Source organism: Nicotiana sylvestris, chromosome 9 (genome assembly GCF_000393655.2).
Source record: "Nicotiana sylvestris chromosome 9, ASM39365v2, whole genome shotgun sequence".
Taxonomy (NCBI): Eukaryota; Viridiplantae; Streptophyta; class Magnoliopsida; order Solanales; family Solanaceae; genus Nicotiana; species Nicotiana sylvestris.
In genome coordinates, this window is record NC_091065.1 from 119,276,772 (window position 1) to 119,296,612 (window position 19,841).

A 19,841-nucleotide genomic window follows, 5' to 3' on the forward strand; every position below is an offset into this window, starting at 1 on the left:
GTTGGCTTAGAGATTGAATTCCCAATTGTACTGATTTAAACATCATGAGAAAATAAATATGTTCTTACAGTTTCGCTGAAAACTATTCTTAACTAAAGCCACGGTAATTTCAATTGTACTAGTAAACGAAGATTACCAGTTCAAATATTCATGCTCATGATACCACATGTAGACATAAACTTTAATTGCATACCAGGATTTTGAACATGATAATCTTACACAAAGTCATTACAAAAAACATTCCTGAATCGTAAGCCATCATCGTGAAGCGGAAGCGTTAATTGAAATTGGTTTCTCGCCCCTTGCCCTAGCTTTCGTTACTGCCGACTTTAGTGATGGAAGAGAGAATAAAATACGGTAACCCTAACGGGTGGGGAGAGGACCAATTTATAGAGGTTCACATTTAATCTGGTACGTCCATCAAGTAACCGATCGGACGGATGAGATTTGATCATTAATTAAATATTAATTATGGGCCTTAAACCTATTGGGCCACCAATAAATTAATGTAAGAAAATCTTACATTGCTAGCATGGGACAGGATATGCTACCCTAGAGTTGCTGGAGGAATTAATATTTTGGATATTACAACTTGGAACAAAGCAGCAATAAGCAAGCTATTATGGAATCTTTGTAAGAAGGCACATAAATTATGGGTGAGGTGGATTCACTATTATTATGGGAAGAACAGGAACATCTTTGAAGATGTGCCTAAGCAGGCTTCTTCGGTTGTTCAGAAGATACTGAAGACCACCAAATACTTTGATGAGGCAGGTTACATGCAGGGGCGGATCTAGAGCAAGGTTTACAGGTTCCTGTGAACCCACTAAATTTTGCATAAACTCTATATTTGTACTAAAAAATTCATTAAAAGTATAAAAATATTTAGCTTGGAACCCAATTCGTTGGTCAAGTTATCATGTTCATTAACTTGAGATTGTTATAGGAACCCATAAACTTAAAATTCTGGATCCGCCTCTGGAACTTACACGATGACATAGGTGCAGAATATGGAGCATTTCTCTACTAAGCTAAGAGGTGAGTTCCAAAAAGTGACATGGAGGAAACTAGTGTGTAACAACATAGGTCTACCTAGATGGATCTTTACTCTAAGAATGGCTGCACACGGGAGGCTCCATACTAGAGATACGTTGTTCAAGTGGGGGGTGACTACAAACCAAGTATGTGCTATGTGTGATCAAGTGATGAGTGCATATCACATTTGTTTTTCATATGTGAGGTGTCTGCAACAATATGGAAGAAGCTGCTCATGTGGTTAGGAATCAGAAGACCTCCAATGAACTGGGAGGATGAGCTACAATGGGCTACACTATATGCTAGGGGTAGGAGTCTTAAAGCTGAAGTTTTCAGAGTGATGCTAGCTGCTGCAGTATACCATGTCTGGAGGGAAAGGAACTATCGAGTTTTTCAGGGCACAAACCAAAGTACTGAGATTCTAATTAGGCACATTATCCAGGAGATCCATTATAGAGGTGCCATGAAAATACAAATTGCAAAGTGGCTTGAGGGGTTCAATAGTTACACACAGTAGATTGGTTTTTGAGTAGCTTTGGTTTGTTTCACTTGTTGCTTCTTTTGAGCCATGACTGACCGTTGGGACATGATGTCCAACAAGCAGTTTTTTTGTGTACTGTACATATGTTTCCATTGGTAATAAAGTTAATTAATTACCCAAAAAAATAGTTTGTAATACTGAAATATAGTTCTTAACTCTTTACAAATCAAAACAAGCACAGAAAGTCTACTCTTTGTTAGGCTCAGCTCAACTCGTTTATGATTACTCAAAGCAATGTGTTAAACTAAATACAGTATACTGTTCTGCATTAGAGAAATTGAAAAAAAGAGTCCCAACTAGCAACAATGGATCTAGATCTAGATATGTTTATCTTTCTCGTTTGTTGCTTCATTGGGTAAGACACATAACAGGATTAGTAGAAGTGCAAACAAAGAAGTTAAGCATAAATATCTTCAGTAACAAATGATGTTTCGATATCCATACAAGTGTCAGGTGGACACTGAAGTTGTTCATAGTTTATTTGTCGAGAAGCTTCATATACAGCAATACCAACACTTACCGATAAATTCAAGCACCTAACATATGTTTCAACCATGGGAATACGTAGAGTTCCTCCTCCAAGAGATTCACTCTTGCAATCAAGCAGGGCTTCAGGTGGTAATCCTTTAGTTTCTGAGCCAAATACAAGCCAATCACCCTTTTTGTAGGAGAAGTCCTGCATCAATGATACTAGAGTTACACCAAATTCGCATTATAAGGAAGGATTTGCTTGTATTAATCCGGCTTTCATCGTGAAAGGGAGTGGATCGGCACGAATACCCTTAATTAACATAGTGTGTTTCATTAGACAGAGAACCTTAGATGAGAAAAGCAACAATGCTTGGCTTGGTAAGAAATGTAAGAGGAAAATCTCAGGCTTGTCAATAAAAATACTTGTGGGCCAAGAAGAGTTCCAATTTAGCCATGTTCATTACAGTTTTCAATTGCAGTACAGTAAGCAAAATGGAAAGGATAATGTTTGCTCCTTTTGTCCATCTATTTGAAAACAAATAAGTTTTGGTGTCTAACTATTCCTTGTTTGTTCTATTAGAAATTATTTTCCTTTGTGCCTTCCCACCTCCTACTTCTCCAACCTCAGAAGCCAACGAAAATGAAAAAACAAGAAAAGACTACCAATTTTTTGTATGGAAAGATTCACAATAGCTAACATAGTTCCTTTTTCTTTAGACAGACACAGAAGCAACATTTGGCTTCTTGATAAAATGCTCACCAATCAATCAACTATGACTCAGTTTCAAACTTGTTGGAGTCACCAAGGAAGATTAGAAGCATACAAGATAAAACTGTAAGGAAAAACAAAAGCTGAAAGCAACTGAGCTGAGATGCTCAAAATCATTTGAAATTCTTCGAACATGAAAGAGACGGAAAGTATTGAAGACAGGAAGAAGTGGTTGATCAAAAAACTGTAGGCCTCATCTAAAAGAATTTCGACTAGGCCTAAATTAAATAAGTCCTGCACCCAAATACTTTATGGTCTATGTCAGATAAACTAGATGAAAATCTGCAGCACCAGCATTTAGCGTAACATTATAGAATTACAGTGACAGCTAAAATATTTCATTTCTATGTTTCCTTCCAAGTCAAGACAGAATAGATTATTTTCATTTTGCTAATAAATTTCCCGGGGGTAAAAGCTGACAGAAATATAAGAGTATAAAAAGCATTTAACTTACTGAATGTGTAGTTGTTCCTCTCTTTGTAAATGCCAACAGTCTCTTTTCCCCAGCCTGAAGAGAAGGAAAAAGAATGATTTTAGTCCAAAATCTGAGTGTTTTGAAGCTAGATGAATGAGGTAAAAAGAGACCTGTCCCCTGAAATACTCGCGGAATTCATCCCAAGACCGATGCACTTTGACAACAACATATCTGTTGCAAAGAGTTAACAGTTGAAAACTTTATGAAAATCGCCAACCATACAACATAGAGATCTACACATACAAGCACGATAAGACAACTCTTACATTTAAAATACTAACATTTGAAAACATGCCTAAATGAAGAAACGATTGAATGCAGCAAAACAGGACAACCAATGAGTAAAAGCTATTGGTATTGAGCAGCTATTCATAACTCTCCAACTATATCAAGTAAAGATGTAATAAGATCTGGCAAGTCAAGAAGCTGGCAAAAAAATCCCAAAAAATAAAATAAAATAAAGACTATAGATGATAATCTGCAGTTTCACAACAGTTATTAAGAAAACAAGCACAAAAAGATAATGAAGAGTTTCAGATATCAGTACATCACATCGGAACACGCTCCTAGATTAAAAACATTACAAAAATTCACAACTCGTGAACTGCTGAAAGGATACGGCCAATAATCAAGTCCAGCGCGCTTCAACTTTGAATTATCAATTGGAAATCCTAATGGCTGCAGAAGCAAAGAAAATTAAAAATTCAGGTCTTGATGTCACTAGTAATAGGAGCCAAGCAGATTTTACTGGTCAAATGTAACAGCTATTCTAGTCACCATGCAAGAATACTACAGAGTACAGAGATATTTAAACTAAGAGATATGCATAGACACCTCAACTAGGTGCAGTCCAACAGCTGATGCTGCACAAGTTCTTGCTATGCTTCCAGTGTTTCCAGGTATCTGTCCATACAGAAAAATAGAAGAGATGGAACCATTTAAGTCGTTTTGCAATCCAAATATATGTGTTTTAGTGTTTATGTGATAGTTAGTTTCCCTGCTTATGAAGATGAAGTAATAAGTACACCATCAAAGAGAAAATATAAACATCCTATGGCATAGACTGATAACATTGTATGATTCACCTATTTAACTTCTTTAAACTAACATATTGCAGATAAAAATCATCTCCTGCTGAACCAAGCTTATGGACACTGTCAAATCTCAAACTGTATTAAAGCATCGGCTATCAATACCTTTTAATCAAAAGAATTTTTTTTTACAAATTCTTTAAGCTAGAAAAAAAAAACTTTAATTAGCTATGGGAGGCGGGGCAGGGGAGAGGGAAGAGAAAGAGAAATCTCCTTAATTTGTTAAGATAGAGGAAAGAAAAGGAAAGTTTCTTCAGAGGGACTAAACGAACTGAAAAGTTGTTCAGTCAGGATAACATGCTTGGACACCGGACAGTCATACGCTTCTGCCAGACTCCTAACTGTTTTTGTCACCTTCTCCAGTTCAACTACCACACAGGAAAACATTGTCAAGAAGCTCGCAATAAAACAGCATAATAACTTGGGGAAGACAAACCAGCTTATTTAATTAGGTCATGCCATGTCCTACCAAAATTGGATCTGTAAACTTAGTTGGCACAAACCCAAATCGTTCCAAAATCTTGACATATGTTAAGATCTTAAGAAATAAAAGAACCATTAACACTGTTACAGTCCCTTATATCTTTAACATGTTAAGTGTTGCAAAATCATCCAACCAACTAATAAGCTCAAGAAAACTGAACTAGGTTACTCAAGGTTGCAGCACCTGAATATTTTGGCCTCAGTGTGTGTCTGTAGCTCAAATAGTGAGACACTCACTAACACTGTGTTTGAGATTTATGATTACACAAAACAGTTACTTCCAGTACAAACAAGATACTTAATTGATTGCATTTAGCGGAATTCCAACCCATCCAGAAATCAAGAAATGCCTAATTCACATTGCAAAACTAAGTAATTTGATTGAAAAATTATATTGAACTTCCTTTATAGACAGGAAAATATTCCAGCTCACAAATTCCAATTCATTCATGTTCAGATAGCACTCTATCAATAGCATATCCAACTACTTAAGAGTAGCTTGTCAGGAACCTTAACCGTTTTATAGGTTATGAAAAGAAAGTGTAAGATCCCACTTAATACCTACTACTACTAGCCTCCTTGTTTATAACACATTCCTCTGATTTTTCTTGTTTTTATTATGACCGAGAAATCCATCTGAGACCGACCCTTAGGACCAACCGCAGCCTTCAAAACTCGGGATAATGGAACCCCTCTATCTTCTCCACTTAACTACCAGGCTCAGTTCGTATAGTGCAGGGGCGCAGGGCTCGAACCTATGACCTAAGTCCGAAACCCCTCAACCTTTGCCACTTGAACTAAGCCCTGGGTGCTTTTCTCGTTATTTTTCACAAGATATTCCTAAAACTAACTAATTGTATGTCCAAAGCTACGCTAGCGTAGGAAGACAAAAAAGTGGATAATATTTGTTCAGTACCTGGGGAGAGACTAACACAACTTGCAGAAGTTTATTCTGAGCTTTTTCAACTGCTGTCTCGCCGGCTCCATTAGGCATAGCTATAGCGTCACTTCTTACACCTGCAACAGATAAACCCAGCTTCAAGAAAACTATTTGGGGTTTCAATATACCAATATTGAAGATAAACACGAAGCAAAAATTTAGAAGACGTTTGATTAATAGACGTACATAGAGAACGAAGTGGAGATAAACGTGAAGATGAAGATAAGAGAGGGAAATGGAGATTGTGCAATAAAAATGGACGGCATAGTGAAGCTTTTGCCCTGAAATGGAGAGGTGAAGCTACGGCGTTAAGGGTTTTTAGAGCAGCTCGGTCCATTCCGGCTGACTCCCAATGTCATTCTCCGCTATCTCACCATTATCATCTAAGCTAAGCACTTTTCTGCACTGGTTTTCTCTTTCTTTTCTTTTTCTTTTTCTTTTTTGTCTTTTGTATAGAGTGCATTTATTTGTTGTTTTTTTTTTTTCCGGAAATCAAAAATTTATTGCCACAGGAGGGTATATCCATTCCTTCATTACAAGGATTGAGAAATATGTCTTAAGTTTGCGGCTAATTCAGTAAACACTACTTCTTTAAATCAAAACAACAAAGGCATGCATTCAAGGAGGCTCATATATTAGCTCGCTCGGTTTATTCCTCTTGACTCGAAAGGTAGGCATCTTCCATCTGTCAGCATTGAGAAGACCTCTAACTTGACGTGGTAGGGAGTCAAAGTTAGTGTATATACACGCCTCTTCATTTATGTGGCATAGAGCAGCCATTTTATCCGCACCTTTATTTGCTTCTCTAAAGCACGAGTGACAATATGATAGATATACACCAGTATTTTGAGTTTATTAATCCTTTTTGCAATTCTCCACGGTGTATCCCAAATTCCGACGATGCAATTATGAATAAGGAGGGAGTCTGTCTCGCCAATGATAAGGGGTATTCCCTTCTGTATGCACCAATTGATGCCAAACAACATGGCATATGCTTCTGCCCAGTTGCTAGTACCCTGCCCCAGTGGAATTGCACAGGCCATAATAAATTTTCCATTGTTGTCTCTAACCACTCCTCCCGCTCCACATTTTCTTCTAATATAAGAGCCATCACTATTGAGCTTAACAAAGAGGACTGGTGGCCTGATCCATTTAACGATGATGAAAAAGGTTTCATTAAGTGATATGTTGCAAAGGTTACACATATCTGTCCAATGTTCCCCAACTTTGATGTTCTTGAAGTTAGATTTAACCTTTTGTATAATGTTGAAGGAAATGAGTTTGATAGATCTTGCAAAAGAAGACATCTTCATCCCATACTTTGAGCTATACCTAGATTTCCATAATTCCCACAAAATAAAAAAAGGAAGGATTTTCAGCATATAATTAGTAGCCGAGTTCCTAGTTTTCTGGTTCCAACAATTAAGAAGAAGAATTCTCATGGTCACATTGTTATACTTAATCCCAATAGGGCCAACAAAATATTTCCATATTTTCTAGGCATATTGGTCATCACAGAAGAGATGTTCGACTGTTTCACTTCTGTTGCTTAGGGTAGGGCCTATGCAACTTGAGCAAATAGAAGGAAGATTGATACCAAACATGGAGATTTTATCATCAGTCGAGAGTTTATCATGCACTGCTCTCCGTGTTAAGAATGACTTTTTGAAAGGAATGTCCATATGCCAAATTCTTGAGTCAAATTGACTAAACTGTCTTTTACGTCTGAGTAGGTTCCAAGCTGTAGAGATAGAGCATCTACCTGAATTGGAGCATATCCAGTGAGGGGTGTCATCAGTGCCATCATCTAGAATTAAATGTAATTGGGATACCTGAGGCTTTATCTGATCAGGAGGTTGAACTTGGAAATAAGACCAATTCCACTGACCATCATTATATATCTCTTTGATCGTGATGTTTTGTTGAATTAAGTCATCCTCAATCATCTTGTAAAGGGGGACAATGGGTGACCAGTTATCAAACCAAAAATTGATATTCCTTTTACCAACATTCCACAAAATATTCTGATCCACTTTGTCTTTTAAGTTACACATAGATTTCCAATTGTGAGATTGACCAGTAGACCAGGAGAGTGTAATAGGATGAGAGTTATGATAGTATTTTGCTTTCATAAATAAGGACCATACAGAATTAGTGGTTTTTAATTTCCATCATTGTTTGGTAGTAAAAGCCAAGCAAATATCATCTAGCCTTCTGAAGTTTATTCCCCCTTCTTCATATAGGAAGCAGAGATTGTGCCAAGAAACTCATTGGTGTTTTCCCCCCTCCTCTTTTCCAGACCAGAAGAATCTGTTAATATACTTCTCAATCATGGATATAGTACCTTTGGGAGGATGGACAGCAGCCAATGTGTGAGTGTTAAGAGCAAGAAGGACATGTCTAATAAGAGTAGCTCTTCCTCCAAAAGATAAGAATTTCAAATGTCACCCTCTGATTTTGTTGATCACCTTGTTCACCATATCAGAATAAAAAGATAATTTCTTCATTCATGTATGGAGGGGACACCCTAGATACTTCATAGGAAAGTGATCATATCTCATTCCCAAGATTCTGCATACCCTTGTAGTGGTTCTTTGGGCTGTGCTAGGGGACATAGTGAAGCAACATTTACTTTTATTTATCAACTGACCAGAGACCTTCTCATATTGAGCTAAGGTCTTCATAGTAAGTTAAAGAGAGTAATTCATACTGATGCAAAAAATAATAGTGTCGTCAGCAAAAGATAGGTGGTTGATATTAGGCCCCCGTCCATTCATATACAAACCTCTATATCTACTGTTAGAATGAAGATTATTAAGCATTTGCGAGACAAGTTCAGCAGTTAAAATAAAAAGAGAGGGGGAAAGAGGATCTCCTTGTCTGAGACCTCTTCCAGATTTAAAGAAACTTTGTCTGCTACTATTAACAAGAAGAGTACCAATTATTAGAGATAAATCTGTATATAAGATCAATCCATTTTTCTGCGAATCCAAGTTGTCTAAGTATAAAACACAAAAAAGGCCATGAAACTCTGTCATAAGCCTTGGCCATGTCTAGTTTGATAACCACATTGGCTCCTTTCTTTGGCTTTCCAATGTCATTGATGATTTCTTGAGCTAGTAGGATGTTTTCAGTAATGACTCTGCCTTTAACAAAACCACTTTGATTTTGAGTGACAATTCTAGAAAGAATTCTACTTAACCTAGAATTAATCACCTTGGCAAAAATTTTGCTAGAGACATTACATAAATTAATAGGTCTAATGTGAGAGAAACTCGGTGGTGCATCAACTTAGAAGAGCAAAGGTTTCGACTTGGCTGCTTCTTGGAATTCAATTCAAATTCGAGGACAATTTTGACATTTCAGCCTTAAATCTGAGCTTACGTTTGGACATTTTAAAATACATCAGTTTAGACGTGTCTCTTTAAGAAAAAAAGAGAAGTATACATGGATTTTACTCATAAAGACAACATATTGTATTTGCATAAACTTCTCCATTTTTTCTTTCTTTCAATACGCTTTTCATCTTCCAGTTTCTCGGCTTGGTTTTACAAATTTTCAAGTTAGTTATTCTTTCAAATTTTGGACATAAATGTTTCTATTTTTCTTGATTTGTATGTATGGTTCTCATCGATCTAACTTTCAGTTTTGTTTACTCTGGTATGAATTGCTTTTAACCAAAAATAACGGTGGACTTTTTCCCATGGTTTTGGTTTTCGACTAAATTTTCTTCGTCTTTCTGAAGTTTACTATGTAATCTAGGTGTGGTAGAAAATCTATTTGCTCAATTTCTACCCCTTTGGACTTTGAATCTGTTACTTTTTCTTACCTCTCAAAATATGTTATCTTTTGATTCTGTCACTTCTTCTTACCTCTCAAAATATTATGTCTCTTTATTTGCATCTACTTCATATAAGTTGATAAGATATTTAAGATGAAGTAAGGATGGTGAATTAGTTTGCTCATCAATCTGAAGAAAAAGAACGATGTGCATTACCTATTCTATGAAAGTCCCCAAGAAATGCATCATAAATTGAAGTACCAAACTTAGGAATAAGACGAAAGACTTAACTGAATTGCAGAGCTCCACTTATGTTTCATTGTATTGAACTAAAATTTGATATTAAGCCTATATAGTAGTAAGGTCTTAGACATTATTAGTAGCCGAAGTGCTAATTCAGAAAAATCCTTTCACATGTGACAGGAAGACTAGAACGTATTTAATAAGTCTTAGTCGACCTTCGGAGAACAACAATTTTCTTTTTTGTTGGTGTTGTCACCTTCTACTCGGAAAAGTATCAACCATTTTCTTTTTGTGTTAAGCCTCACATCTACGGAACTTGCAAAAAACTGAGAATATAGCTAAATAACTGCAGCAGAAAGAACGAAAGCCAAAGGATAAGGTGCATATGGCCTTTTCAAGAATAGTGGAGTATATAATAAGGGGTTTCGAAACAATTAATTTTTTTACGGGTTTGTGTGAGTAGATACCATGTCAAATCTTTCCTAGGTTTTAGACATTATTAATAGCCAAAGTGCTAATTCAGAAAAATCCTTTCACATGTGACTGGAAGACTAGAACGTGTTTAATAAGTCTTAGTCGGCCTTCGGAGAACAACAATTTTCTTTTTTGTTGGTGTTGTCATCTTCTACTCGGATAAGTATCAACCATTTTTTTTGTTAAGCCTCATATATATGGAATTTGCAAAAAAACTGAGAATGTAGCTAAACAATTGCAGCAAAAAGAACGAAAAGCCAAAAAGGGCAAGGTGCAAGAATAGGGGAGAACATAATAAGGGGTTCGAAACAATTAATTTTTTTGACGTGATTGTGTGAGTAGATACCATGTCAAATTTTTTCTCTCTATGAAATATGATTTTTCTGCTTCCATATAAGATTTAGATACAGGAGAACTCCAACATTTCTTAATCTCAGTTTGAAATTGATCGTTGGTACTTTATCTTGCCTGACATCTCACCTCAATTGTTATGGTTCTGTTTATTTTCACATTTAAGATTTAGATACAAAAAAACTTTTACATTGCTTATTTCAGTTGGCATTAGGTTCTTCATATTTTTGCTTTAAAGCTATATCTTCGATAGCTCTCATACTTGTTGGTCCTTTCATGATAGGTATTGAGTTTTTCATACTTTCACTATAAAGCTTTATCTTTAATAGCTCATATATGTTGGTCTTTTCATAAATAAGGATTTTAGGTACCAACTTGGTAAAGTAAGAGCATATAGATAGGTTGTCGGTGCCACTTAGATTACCTCGACATTCCAAATATTGATAATTTATTGTGAGTGGAAGATTGAGTCTAATATAGGTTGTTGTCTGTTATTATTTCCAGGTTGCCAAAGCTATTCCTGAATATCCTAAGGACATGACAATATATGCTAACATTACTATAGAAAATATGTTTTTAAAGTTAATTTAGCGTCTTTTTTCCTAGCCATTTGACTGGAGCATGACAATAGTTATTCCTTGCTTAGTATTAGCCAAAGTTGTTTGACCCTCTATTCATGTTTCAGATTTGAAAAGGAAGAATGACTATGTTGCAAATTAGCATAATTTTGACTGGACAAAAAATAAAAGATAGGTGATGAAGTTCATGCCGAAGTACTAAAGGTTAAAAGCTTAAAATTTCCGAATCTTTTAAAATGTTAACTCTCAATAAGCTTAAATTTCAGATATTTTCCATAGTTATTGCTCTTCCTACCACCATCCTGTCTACCTTGATTAAAATTTCAAATGTTGTATTTATTTTTTAAATAAATTTTCAATAAGAAAATATAACGTAGACGTAATGACATAAAGTAGTATTGCAACGACCTATAGAAGCTAAACTTCTGGCTCCTTTGAAGGATGGTAGTTTTATGTTGTTTTCCTAAATTTGTCAGAAAGGAGAAATGTTTTCTTCTTTTTTAATCTCTCTTCCGAAAGATGGATTGTAATATTTCGCTCTTAACATCAAACTTATTACAAATTAGAATATAAGGCAGCGTGATTTTGGCATATGTTACCACTTCTCTTTATAGCTCCTGATTGTTGAGCTAAATATGTGCCTGCTTATAAGTATTGCTTATAACATGTAACTTTCCACTATAGGCGATTAACCAAATTAAACCTCCGAGGGGAACGACAATGATGAAGAATAGCATCAACATTTTCCGTTGTAATATTAAGTTAGAGTGAGCTAAGTTGCCAAATATTCATTTTGTAATATTTATCAAATGCATTATGCTATATAGTTTCATACATGTATCTCTAATATTCTATTTTTTATTCAATTGCTGCATATGAATTTATCATATTCAACTTCATTACTTGCTTGACAATTTTTGTTAAATTCAACGACATAATTTATACCATTGCATTCCTCATGTTGGGCCTGTGCTGGCACAGAACAATCGTCATCTAGTTTAAAGTAGAGAGAAAATGGCATGTTTAGTTCATGTGGACCACATCTAAATCGTCTACTAACTTTTGTGAAGTTTGTTTTGATGACCCATGTTTACCCTCAAAATTGGATAATAATTAAATTTGTAAGTAGTTTTAAAGATACACAGATTAATTTGATATAAGGCGATAATTAAGTCTGTCACACCTCCTTTTAACGCGCCCGCCCCGAAGGGTTGAATGCGCGAGGGAGTTTTTCCAATTTAAGTGACAATATTCGAAATGGGATTATTTATTTAATTCAGAGTCGCCACTTGGGAAAGGTTTGGCTTTTGGTGTCCCAAGTCACCGGTTTATCTTGAATCCCAAATCGAGGAAAATATTCGACTTTCCAAATGAAGTCTGCGAACCAGAAATTCTAAGTAAGGAATTCTGTTGACCCGAGGGAAGGTGTTAGGCACCCTCGAATCCCGTGGTTCTAGCACGGTCGCTTAAATTGTTATAATGGCTAGATATCTGATTTATTACATGTTATTACTTATGTGCTTTCATTAAGTTTAAAACCGCTTTTATTATTATTTATTTTTTATGGAATTGCAACATTGTAAAAATGCATTTCGAACCATGTCACAATCAATGCGCCCATGGTTGTTAATACATTCCGACTCCGTTGAGATTTGGATTTGGGTCACATAAATGCGCACCCGAATTTAAGAAGGTAAGATTATTAAAATGCACGCCTGAAGCAATTATCGTATTATTATTTCTGGGTAAGGCCGTGGAATTTTGCTAAACGGCTCATCCCGAAGTCTAAGTAATTTTAATTAAACATTTATCGAGGGCCCCGCAATTTGTGCGTTTTATTTGGCGAGGCTCATCTCATTTATTTTTATCAGGATAATCCTAAAGTGCCTACATTTTCTATTAAAATTGTCTCTACGAAAATGAAAGAGAAAAGGTCTTAATTTATTTACATGCTTGAGTTGTTATAGTTGAGTTTCGAATATGATTCGTAAATTCTAAAAAAAATTATACAAGCAAAGCAGTCTGTTGCCAATACGGGCACAGGCTCACGTAGTACTACCTAATTATATTATACTAGGCATGTTCTCAGTTTGTCAAATTAAAAAAAAAACTTGGCAATCTAATTTTAATCCTAAAACAATTACATGCTGGAATTAACCAATATTATTTAACTAAACAATTTTCTTACAAGTTCCGAAATGGTCTATTCGTTTGATTTTTAACTTAGACAGAGTTACTACACCATTTATTTATTTACTTGGCAATCTAATTTTAATCCTAAAACAATTACATGCTGGAATTAACCAATATTATTTAACTAAACAATTTTCTTACAAGTTCCGAAATGGTCTATTCGTTTGATTTTTAACTTAGACGGAGTTACTACACCATTTATTTATTTTTAAGCAATATATAGATAGTTCATCCGTTAAGCTATCGTTGGATGTTCCACTATATATACATTAAATAGCTACATGATTCCGATTTTTGTAAGCTAAATAATTTATATATACAAATAAAATTAAGAATATAATTCAAAATAAATTTAGAACTTCAATTCTTCATTTTTTTGTATTCATGCTTCCTGTTTCAGTTTACAATAATCAGCGTGTCAGTTGTGTACCTGATATTGGAAGCAAAAGAAAAGTGAGAGATCAGCAGAAATTCAGTAGCATACAACAACAGCAATCCCAGCAACTAGTAACAACCAGCGACGAGAAACTTAGTGACAGATTTTAAAATCAAGACAAAATCCGGAAACAACAACAACCAACGGACAGAAGCAAAGGGAAACTTTTCAGATTTTTGAAAGACTAGTTAGTGTTTAACCCTTAATTTCTCAATCCGTATCTCAGAATATTTGGACTATATATCAGGTGTATATTCTTCTTCTTTTGAATTTCCAGAATGTTTTTCTTTTGTTTTTCTAAAATCTTAGTATTTTTTTTTCGGAATTTTTTTCTCTTCAATCTCCTCTTTTTTTAAATCTGATTCAAGACCTCTCTATATATCCCCCAACCCATAAATCTTTTAATCAATTAAAATCAACCCCTTTCTCTACCAAACCCATTATCTTCCCACTCATCCCCATTACATTAAATAAATATATCACACCACCCCATTATATTTTGTCCCCCATGCTTTATTTAAAATAATGCAAGATTCCCCTTTAATTTAAATCTTGTCCCCCCTTTATATTAAATAATCATATCACAACCCACCCCATTTCATTTTGTCCCCCATGCTTCAAATAAACAATTTCAAAATGTACAATTCCTAAACTACCCCCTCCGACCTTACTGAAATTACCAAACTACCCCTGAACGTACTACAAATTTACCAAACTACCCATCAGCTATAACACATCAATTAATCAAACTTAACCAAAATATAGACAATATGATCAATTTCTAACAATGTTCAAACAACAATATGAACATGGATGAACATCATAACAACAATATCACATGAACACGATTTTAACAACATTTCAACAACAAATCACATGAACACGAATTGAACAACAAAGAACAACTAAAATTTGATTGAACAATATTTTAGCAACAAACAATCCTATTTTCGGATTCAACAACAACAACAAACAAAGTATGAAGATTTCTAAATTCAATCATATTGAACTTAAAATCAACTCTAACAACATTACAACAAACAATTCTTATATTAAACTTTAAACAAGATTATGAGAACAATTCAAGCAATAATCATAAATGGTAAACAAGAAATCAAACTATACAAAATTCGGATTCAAGATCATCCAAACAAAGTATGAACATGAATGAATCTATTTTAAGACAACAAACATGACGGATTAAACGATTAAACCAACATATTTCTCTAACACAACTAAATTCTTTAGACAAATAACAAGATCGACGAAGAAACAATTATGAACTTAAACTTGAACTTAACAATATTAACAATTTCTAACAATACATAAACACATGAAACAAATTGAAGAAATAGTTAATTAAATTTCAATTTGAATCTAACAAACATCAAACTAACAAATATTCACTTAAACAATAATACAACGTTCACTTAAACAACAATACAAACATGAAATAAACATGAAAAATAACTAATTAACTTCCATTTGAAATCTGAAAATTAATTCAACAAAAATACATGAACATGAACAAGACCAAAAATCAAATATCTAAACATAAACATGAACAAAACAAACATTTGCCGATTTTAGATTCGAAAATATCAAAACAAAATACGGACAAAATAAAACTCAAAAATCTACTAACCGGAGATGAACAGCGACGAATTCGATTGTATGGACTGTTTCGATAACCCTCAATAATGGGAATAAATCTGCCCGGACTCAACAACGAACTTAACGACGAACAAACGACTTTAAGAACTTGACTGAAGCAACGTCGCAACAGTAACAATGGGGGTTCGACGCAGCATCACTAGAGGAAAAGGAGAAGCAGCGGCGACCAAGTCGACGGGGAGGTCGACGGACAGCTGCTCGATATTGAGGTGGTGCAATGGTATCCAAGTCTACGCCGAAGCTGGAGCAATCATCATCCGTTTGGAGCAGTCTCGTCGCAGCTGAACGCTTATGGCTGCTCGTCGCAGCTCGTCGCAGCTGAACTCTCATGGCTGCACGTCGCAGCTCGTCGCAGCTGAACGCTCATGGCTGCCCGTCGCAGCTCGTCGCAGCTGAACACTCATGGCTGCTCGTCGCAGCTCGTCGCGGGCAGCAGTTGACGTGTTCGGAACAGGAGCAGCTGGTCGACCATGGCAGCAGCTCGACGTGCTCGGAACAGGAACAGCTGGTCGGAGGAAAGGAAGCCGCAACGATGGGGTTTCTCCTTCGTTGGTCGAGGGTTTTTCCGGCGTGATTGGGGTTGGGGTCGCGAAAGAGGTTGTGTCGTTTGGTGGTGTTTGGACGGTGCTTGGGTGGTGTTCGACGAAGGGGGGTGGCTGCTGGGTAGCCATGGCAGCTCACTATTTTGGAGATGGAGAAGAAGAAGACAAGGGGAGGGGGCGGATGGCTTTTCCTTAGTTTTTAGGGTTTTTTCTTCTTTTTTTCTTTTGTTTTGTGTTGTAAAATGTAAGACAAAAGGGGTTTGGGTCTTTTGGGTTATGGACTGGGTCGACCCAGTTCGAAATGGACTGGGTCGTAGGGAAGATTGGGCCATTTTTTGGGCCTATAGCTTGAAATTGAAGAAGAGGCCCAATTCCGACTTTCTTTATATTTTCGCTCTCTTTTCTTCTTTTATTTTTCTAAAACTAAATTATAAAAATACTTAAACTATTATTAAGAACTAAATTAAGTTATAAAGGCGCAAATTAACTCCCAATAACAATTAACGCACAATTAAGTATTAATTAAGCATAAAATTGTATATTTGGACATTAAATGCTAAAAATGCAAACGATGCCTATTTTTGTAATTTTTAATTTTTGTAAAACAAATTTAATTACTAACAATTGTAGAATTAAATCCTACATGCAAAATGCGACATATTTTTGTATTTTTTATTAATTTAGCAAATAAACACGCACAGACAAATACAAATAATTATTCAAAATATCACAAAATTGCACACCAAAGAAAAATCATTTTATTTATTATTTTTTTATTATTTTTTTTGGGAGTAATTCTCATATAGGGCAAAAATCACGTGCTTACAGCTGCCCCTCTTTGCCCGGAGACATGAAGGGTTTTCGTGCAAAGATAAAGCGAGCGATTTTTTGCCCATCCGAGCACTCCGTGTGAAGCATTTTTTTTTTGAAAAATATTTGACCGAACCTTTGCTTCAAAGGTTTCCTACATATCCTGGGCTAAACAGGAATCAGGTCAATGTAGTTCGGGAAATTTTGGTAGCTGGGACTACCATGGGATTGCAATGCTTGCTGTTACTGTTGTTGCTGTTGCCACTACTGCTTTACTGACCTCCTTATTACAACCAAAGGAAATTGAAACTGAACTAACTACTTATGCCTGTCAACCGCTAGTTACAAGATTCCTATCTATAATTCTTTTGCAACTTGATCTTGGGTCTCAGCTAATTCTGCTTGTAGACTTCGATCCGAATCTTGATGCTCGCAAGTTGTAGGCGTTTGTTTATTTCTGCAGTATTGAATGAAACGGGATTGGCGGAGCTCGGGAATTTGATCCAATTTTTGAGCGACCTGCCCTTTGTTTGTTCCAATATGTGGGAACATCTTCTTCTTTTTTTCTTTTGTTCTTTTGTTCTTTTCTTTATTCTGGATTGAGACTCACCCCGTAGGTCGTCTCGATCCATGCACCTCAGGGTCAGACCCGCTGAGACAACAAAACAAACGAACGAAATTTCTGCCCCAGTTTCACTAGGAAACTTTCGTGAGTTAATTGTCATGAAAATTTACAGCACTGATGAGGGGATTGGAAAAAACCCTAGTCTACAAAGCGCAACTCAAGGATTGGAGCCCTAATGTCGCAAAAGGTAAAAGTGCACAACTCAGGGATTGGATCCCTAATGTTGGCTAGAGGAAGGTTGCTCAACTCAGGGATTGGAGCCCTAATGTCGGCTAACAGGAAAAAAAAACGCTCAGTTCAGGGATTAGAGCCCTAATGATGACTAAATAGAAACCTGTTCAACTTAAGGATCGGAGCCCTAAATTGGGAGAATTGCCAGGTTATGCTGGAAAGGGTCCACGGGTTATGCCGGGAAGATTCATCGGGTTATGCCGGAAAAGAGGTCCCTGGGTTATGCCAGGGAGGTCCACGGGTTATGCCGGGGAAGTCATCGGGTTATGCCGGGAAAGGAAAAGAGGTTCTTGGGTTATGCCAGGGAGGTCCACGGGTTTTGCCGGGGAAGTCATCGGGTTATGCCGGGAAAGGAAAAGAGTCCTCGGGTTATGCCGGGGAAGTCATCGGGTTATGCCGGAAAAGGGAGAGAGTCCTCGGGTTATGCCGGGGAAGTCATCGTGTTATGCCGGGAAAGGAAAAGAGTTCTCGGGTTATGCCGGGGAAATCATCGGGTTATGCCGAAAAAGGGAAAGAGGTCCCTGGGTTATGCCAGGTAGGTCCATGGGTTATGCCGGGAAAGGGACAGAGTCCTCGGGTTATGCCGGGGAAGTCATCGGGTTATGCCGGAAAAGGGAGAAAGTCTTCGGGTTATGCCGGGGAAATTATCGGGTTATACCGGAAAAGGGAGAGAGTCCTCGGGTTATGCCGGGGAAGTCATCGGGTTATGCCGGGAAAGGAAAAGAGTTCTCGGGTTATGCCGGGGAAATCATCGGGTTATGCCGAAAAAGGGAAAGAGGTCCCTGGGTTATGCTAGGGAGGTCCACGGGTTATGCCGGGAAAGGTATAGAGTCCTCGGGTTATGCCGGGGAAGTCATCGGGTTATGCCGGAAAAGGGAGAAAGTCCTCGGGTTATGCCGGGAAAATTATCGGGTTATACCGAAAAAGGGAAAGAGGTCCCTGGGTTATGCCAGGGAGGTCCACGGGTTATTCCGGGAAATTCAAAGAGGTTCCTGGGTTATGCCATGGAAATCATCGGGTTATACCGAAAAAGGGAAAGAGGTCCCTGGGTTATGCCAGGGAGGTCCACGGGTTATGCCCTTTTATTTATCAAAATGTATGAAAGAATTCTGGGTAAAACTTCCTTTTGGTCGTTTTCTTGCTGCAAAGCTGTTTCAACGCTCGTGCACTTCATTTCTTTTTTGGGCTACACCTGCTTCTTGCACGGTTGCTTTGGATCGCACCTGTCTCAATTTTCCTAAACAAAGAAAAATTGTCATTTTGAAATTGTGGTCGGTTTTGTGGCCTTCATTGTTTTTCTTGGTCCCAAGTTTCATTTCTGTTTTGAGAAAATTCGTCATTGATTGGCTTCCAAGGCAACCTCCTTTCAAACTGATAAGACTTAATATTTCAGGATTTCACGCTGATTTGTGCGCGTACGGCTCTGTTTCTTCCGTCTCACTCTGCTTAGGGATTTTGAGGTAATCAAACGCCATGATCAGTCGGGATTGGACTGACGCATCACTGAGGTCGGGTATGTTCTCCACCTCTTGCCAAACAGAGCCCTGTGAAACCGGTCCTGCCACCTTTTCTTTCTAGCATGTTTTGGGGCTTAGGGTTAAACCGAAAAGGAATCCAAAGAAAAGTAAACAAAGAACGAGAAAAAAAATGAATTTTTTTTAAAAAAAAGAAGCGTTTTTTTTGGGAAAAGAAAGACTTATCTTGGTCCATGCTGGCTTTAAATTGACATAACCTACTTTTTGGACTGGATGCCTGGCTCTCACGAACCTATATTTTCTCACGAACCAAACGGATCTATGTTTCCAAACCAGGGAACCTTGCCAGAACCTTCTGTGGTGAAATCCTCTTTCGGCCGACAGCGCTCTTTGCGAGTTTTCGCTAGCCGACCTCTCTCATTTCTTTTCTCACGGTCTCCTTATAGTGCTCGTCATGAGTTTTCACTAACAAGACTCTCTCATTTTGATTTCTCTGCTCGCCATCGCCTTATGGTGCCCATAGGTTTTCACCAATAAGACTCTCTCATTTTGATTCTCTCATCCTGACTGTGTCGGATCTGAGCAACTGCGCCTTTTTGATTTTGAAGAAACTTTTGCCGATT

At 37.0% G+C, this 19,841-nt stretch overlaps 1 protein-coding gene across 1 annotated transcript; it reads right to left on the bottom strand.

Annotated features, from left to right (window-relative positions):
- Positions 1-1,953: 1,953 nt before the first annotated feature.
- On the bottom strand, positions 1,954-6,299 carry LOC104218016 (uncharacterized). Its single transcript, XM_009768411.2, has 7 exons — positions 5,992-6,299; positions 5,782-5,882; positions 4,126-4,194; positions 3,911-3,969; positions 3,402-3,462; positions 3,271-3,324; positions 1,954-2,252 (listed from the first exon to the last, which is right to left on the bottom strand). Exons 1-7 carry the CDS (start codon positions 6,140-6,142, stop codon positions 1,974-1,976), a joined length of 774 nt encoding a protein of 257 aa, XP_009766713.1. The 5' UTR covers positions 6,143-6,299; the 3' UTR covers positions 1,954-1,973.
- Between the last annotated feature and the right edge of the window lie 13,542 nt (positions 6,300-19,841).

Coding starts and splice junctions, on each gene's coding strand:
- LOC104218016 (XM_009768411.2), bottom strand. CDS start 6,142: ATGGACCGAGCTGCTCTAAAAACCCTTAACGCCGTAGCTTCACCTCTC. Junction 5,883..5,991: donor ATCTCCACTTCGTTCTCTAT/GTACGTCTATTA, acceptor TATCTGTTGCAG/GTGTAAGAAGTGACGCTATA. Junction 4,195..5,781: donor TTGTGTTAGTCTCTCCCCAG/GTACTGAACAAA, acceptor CTGTATGGACAG/ATACCTGGAAACACTGGAAG.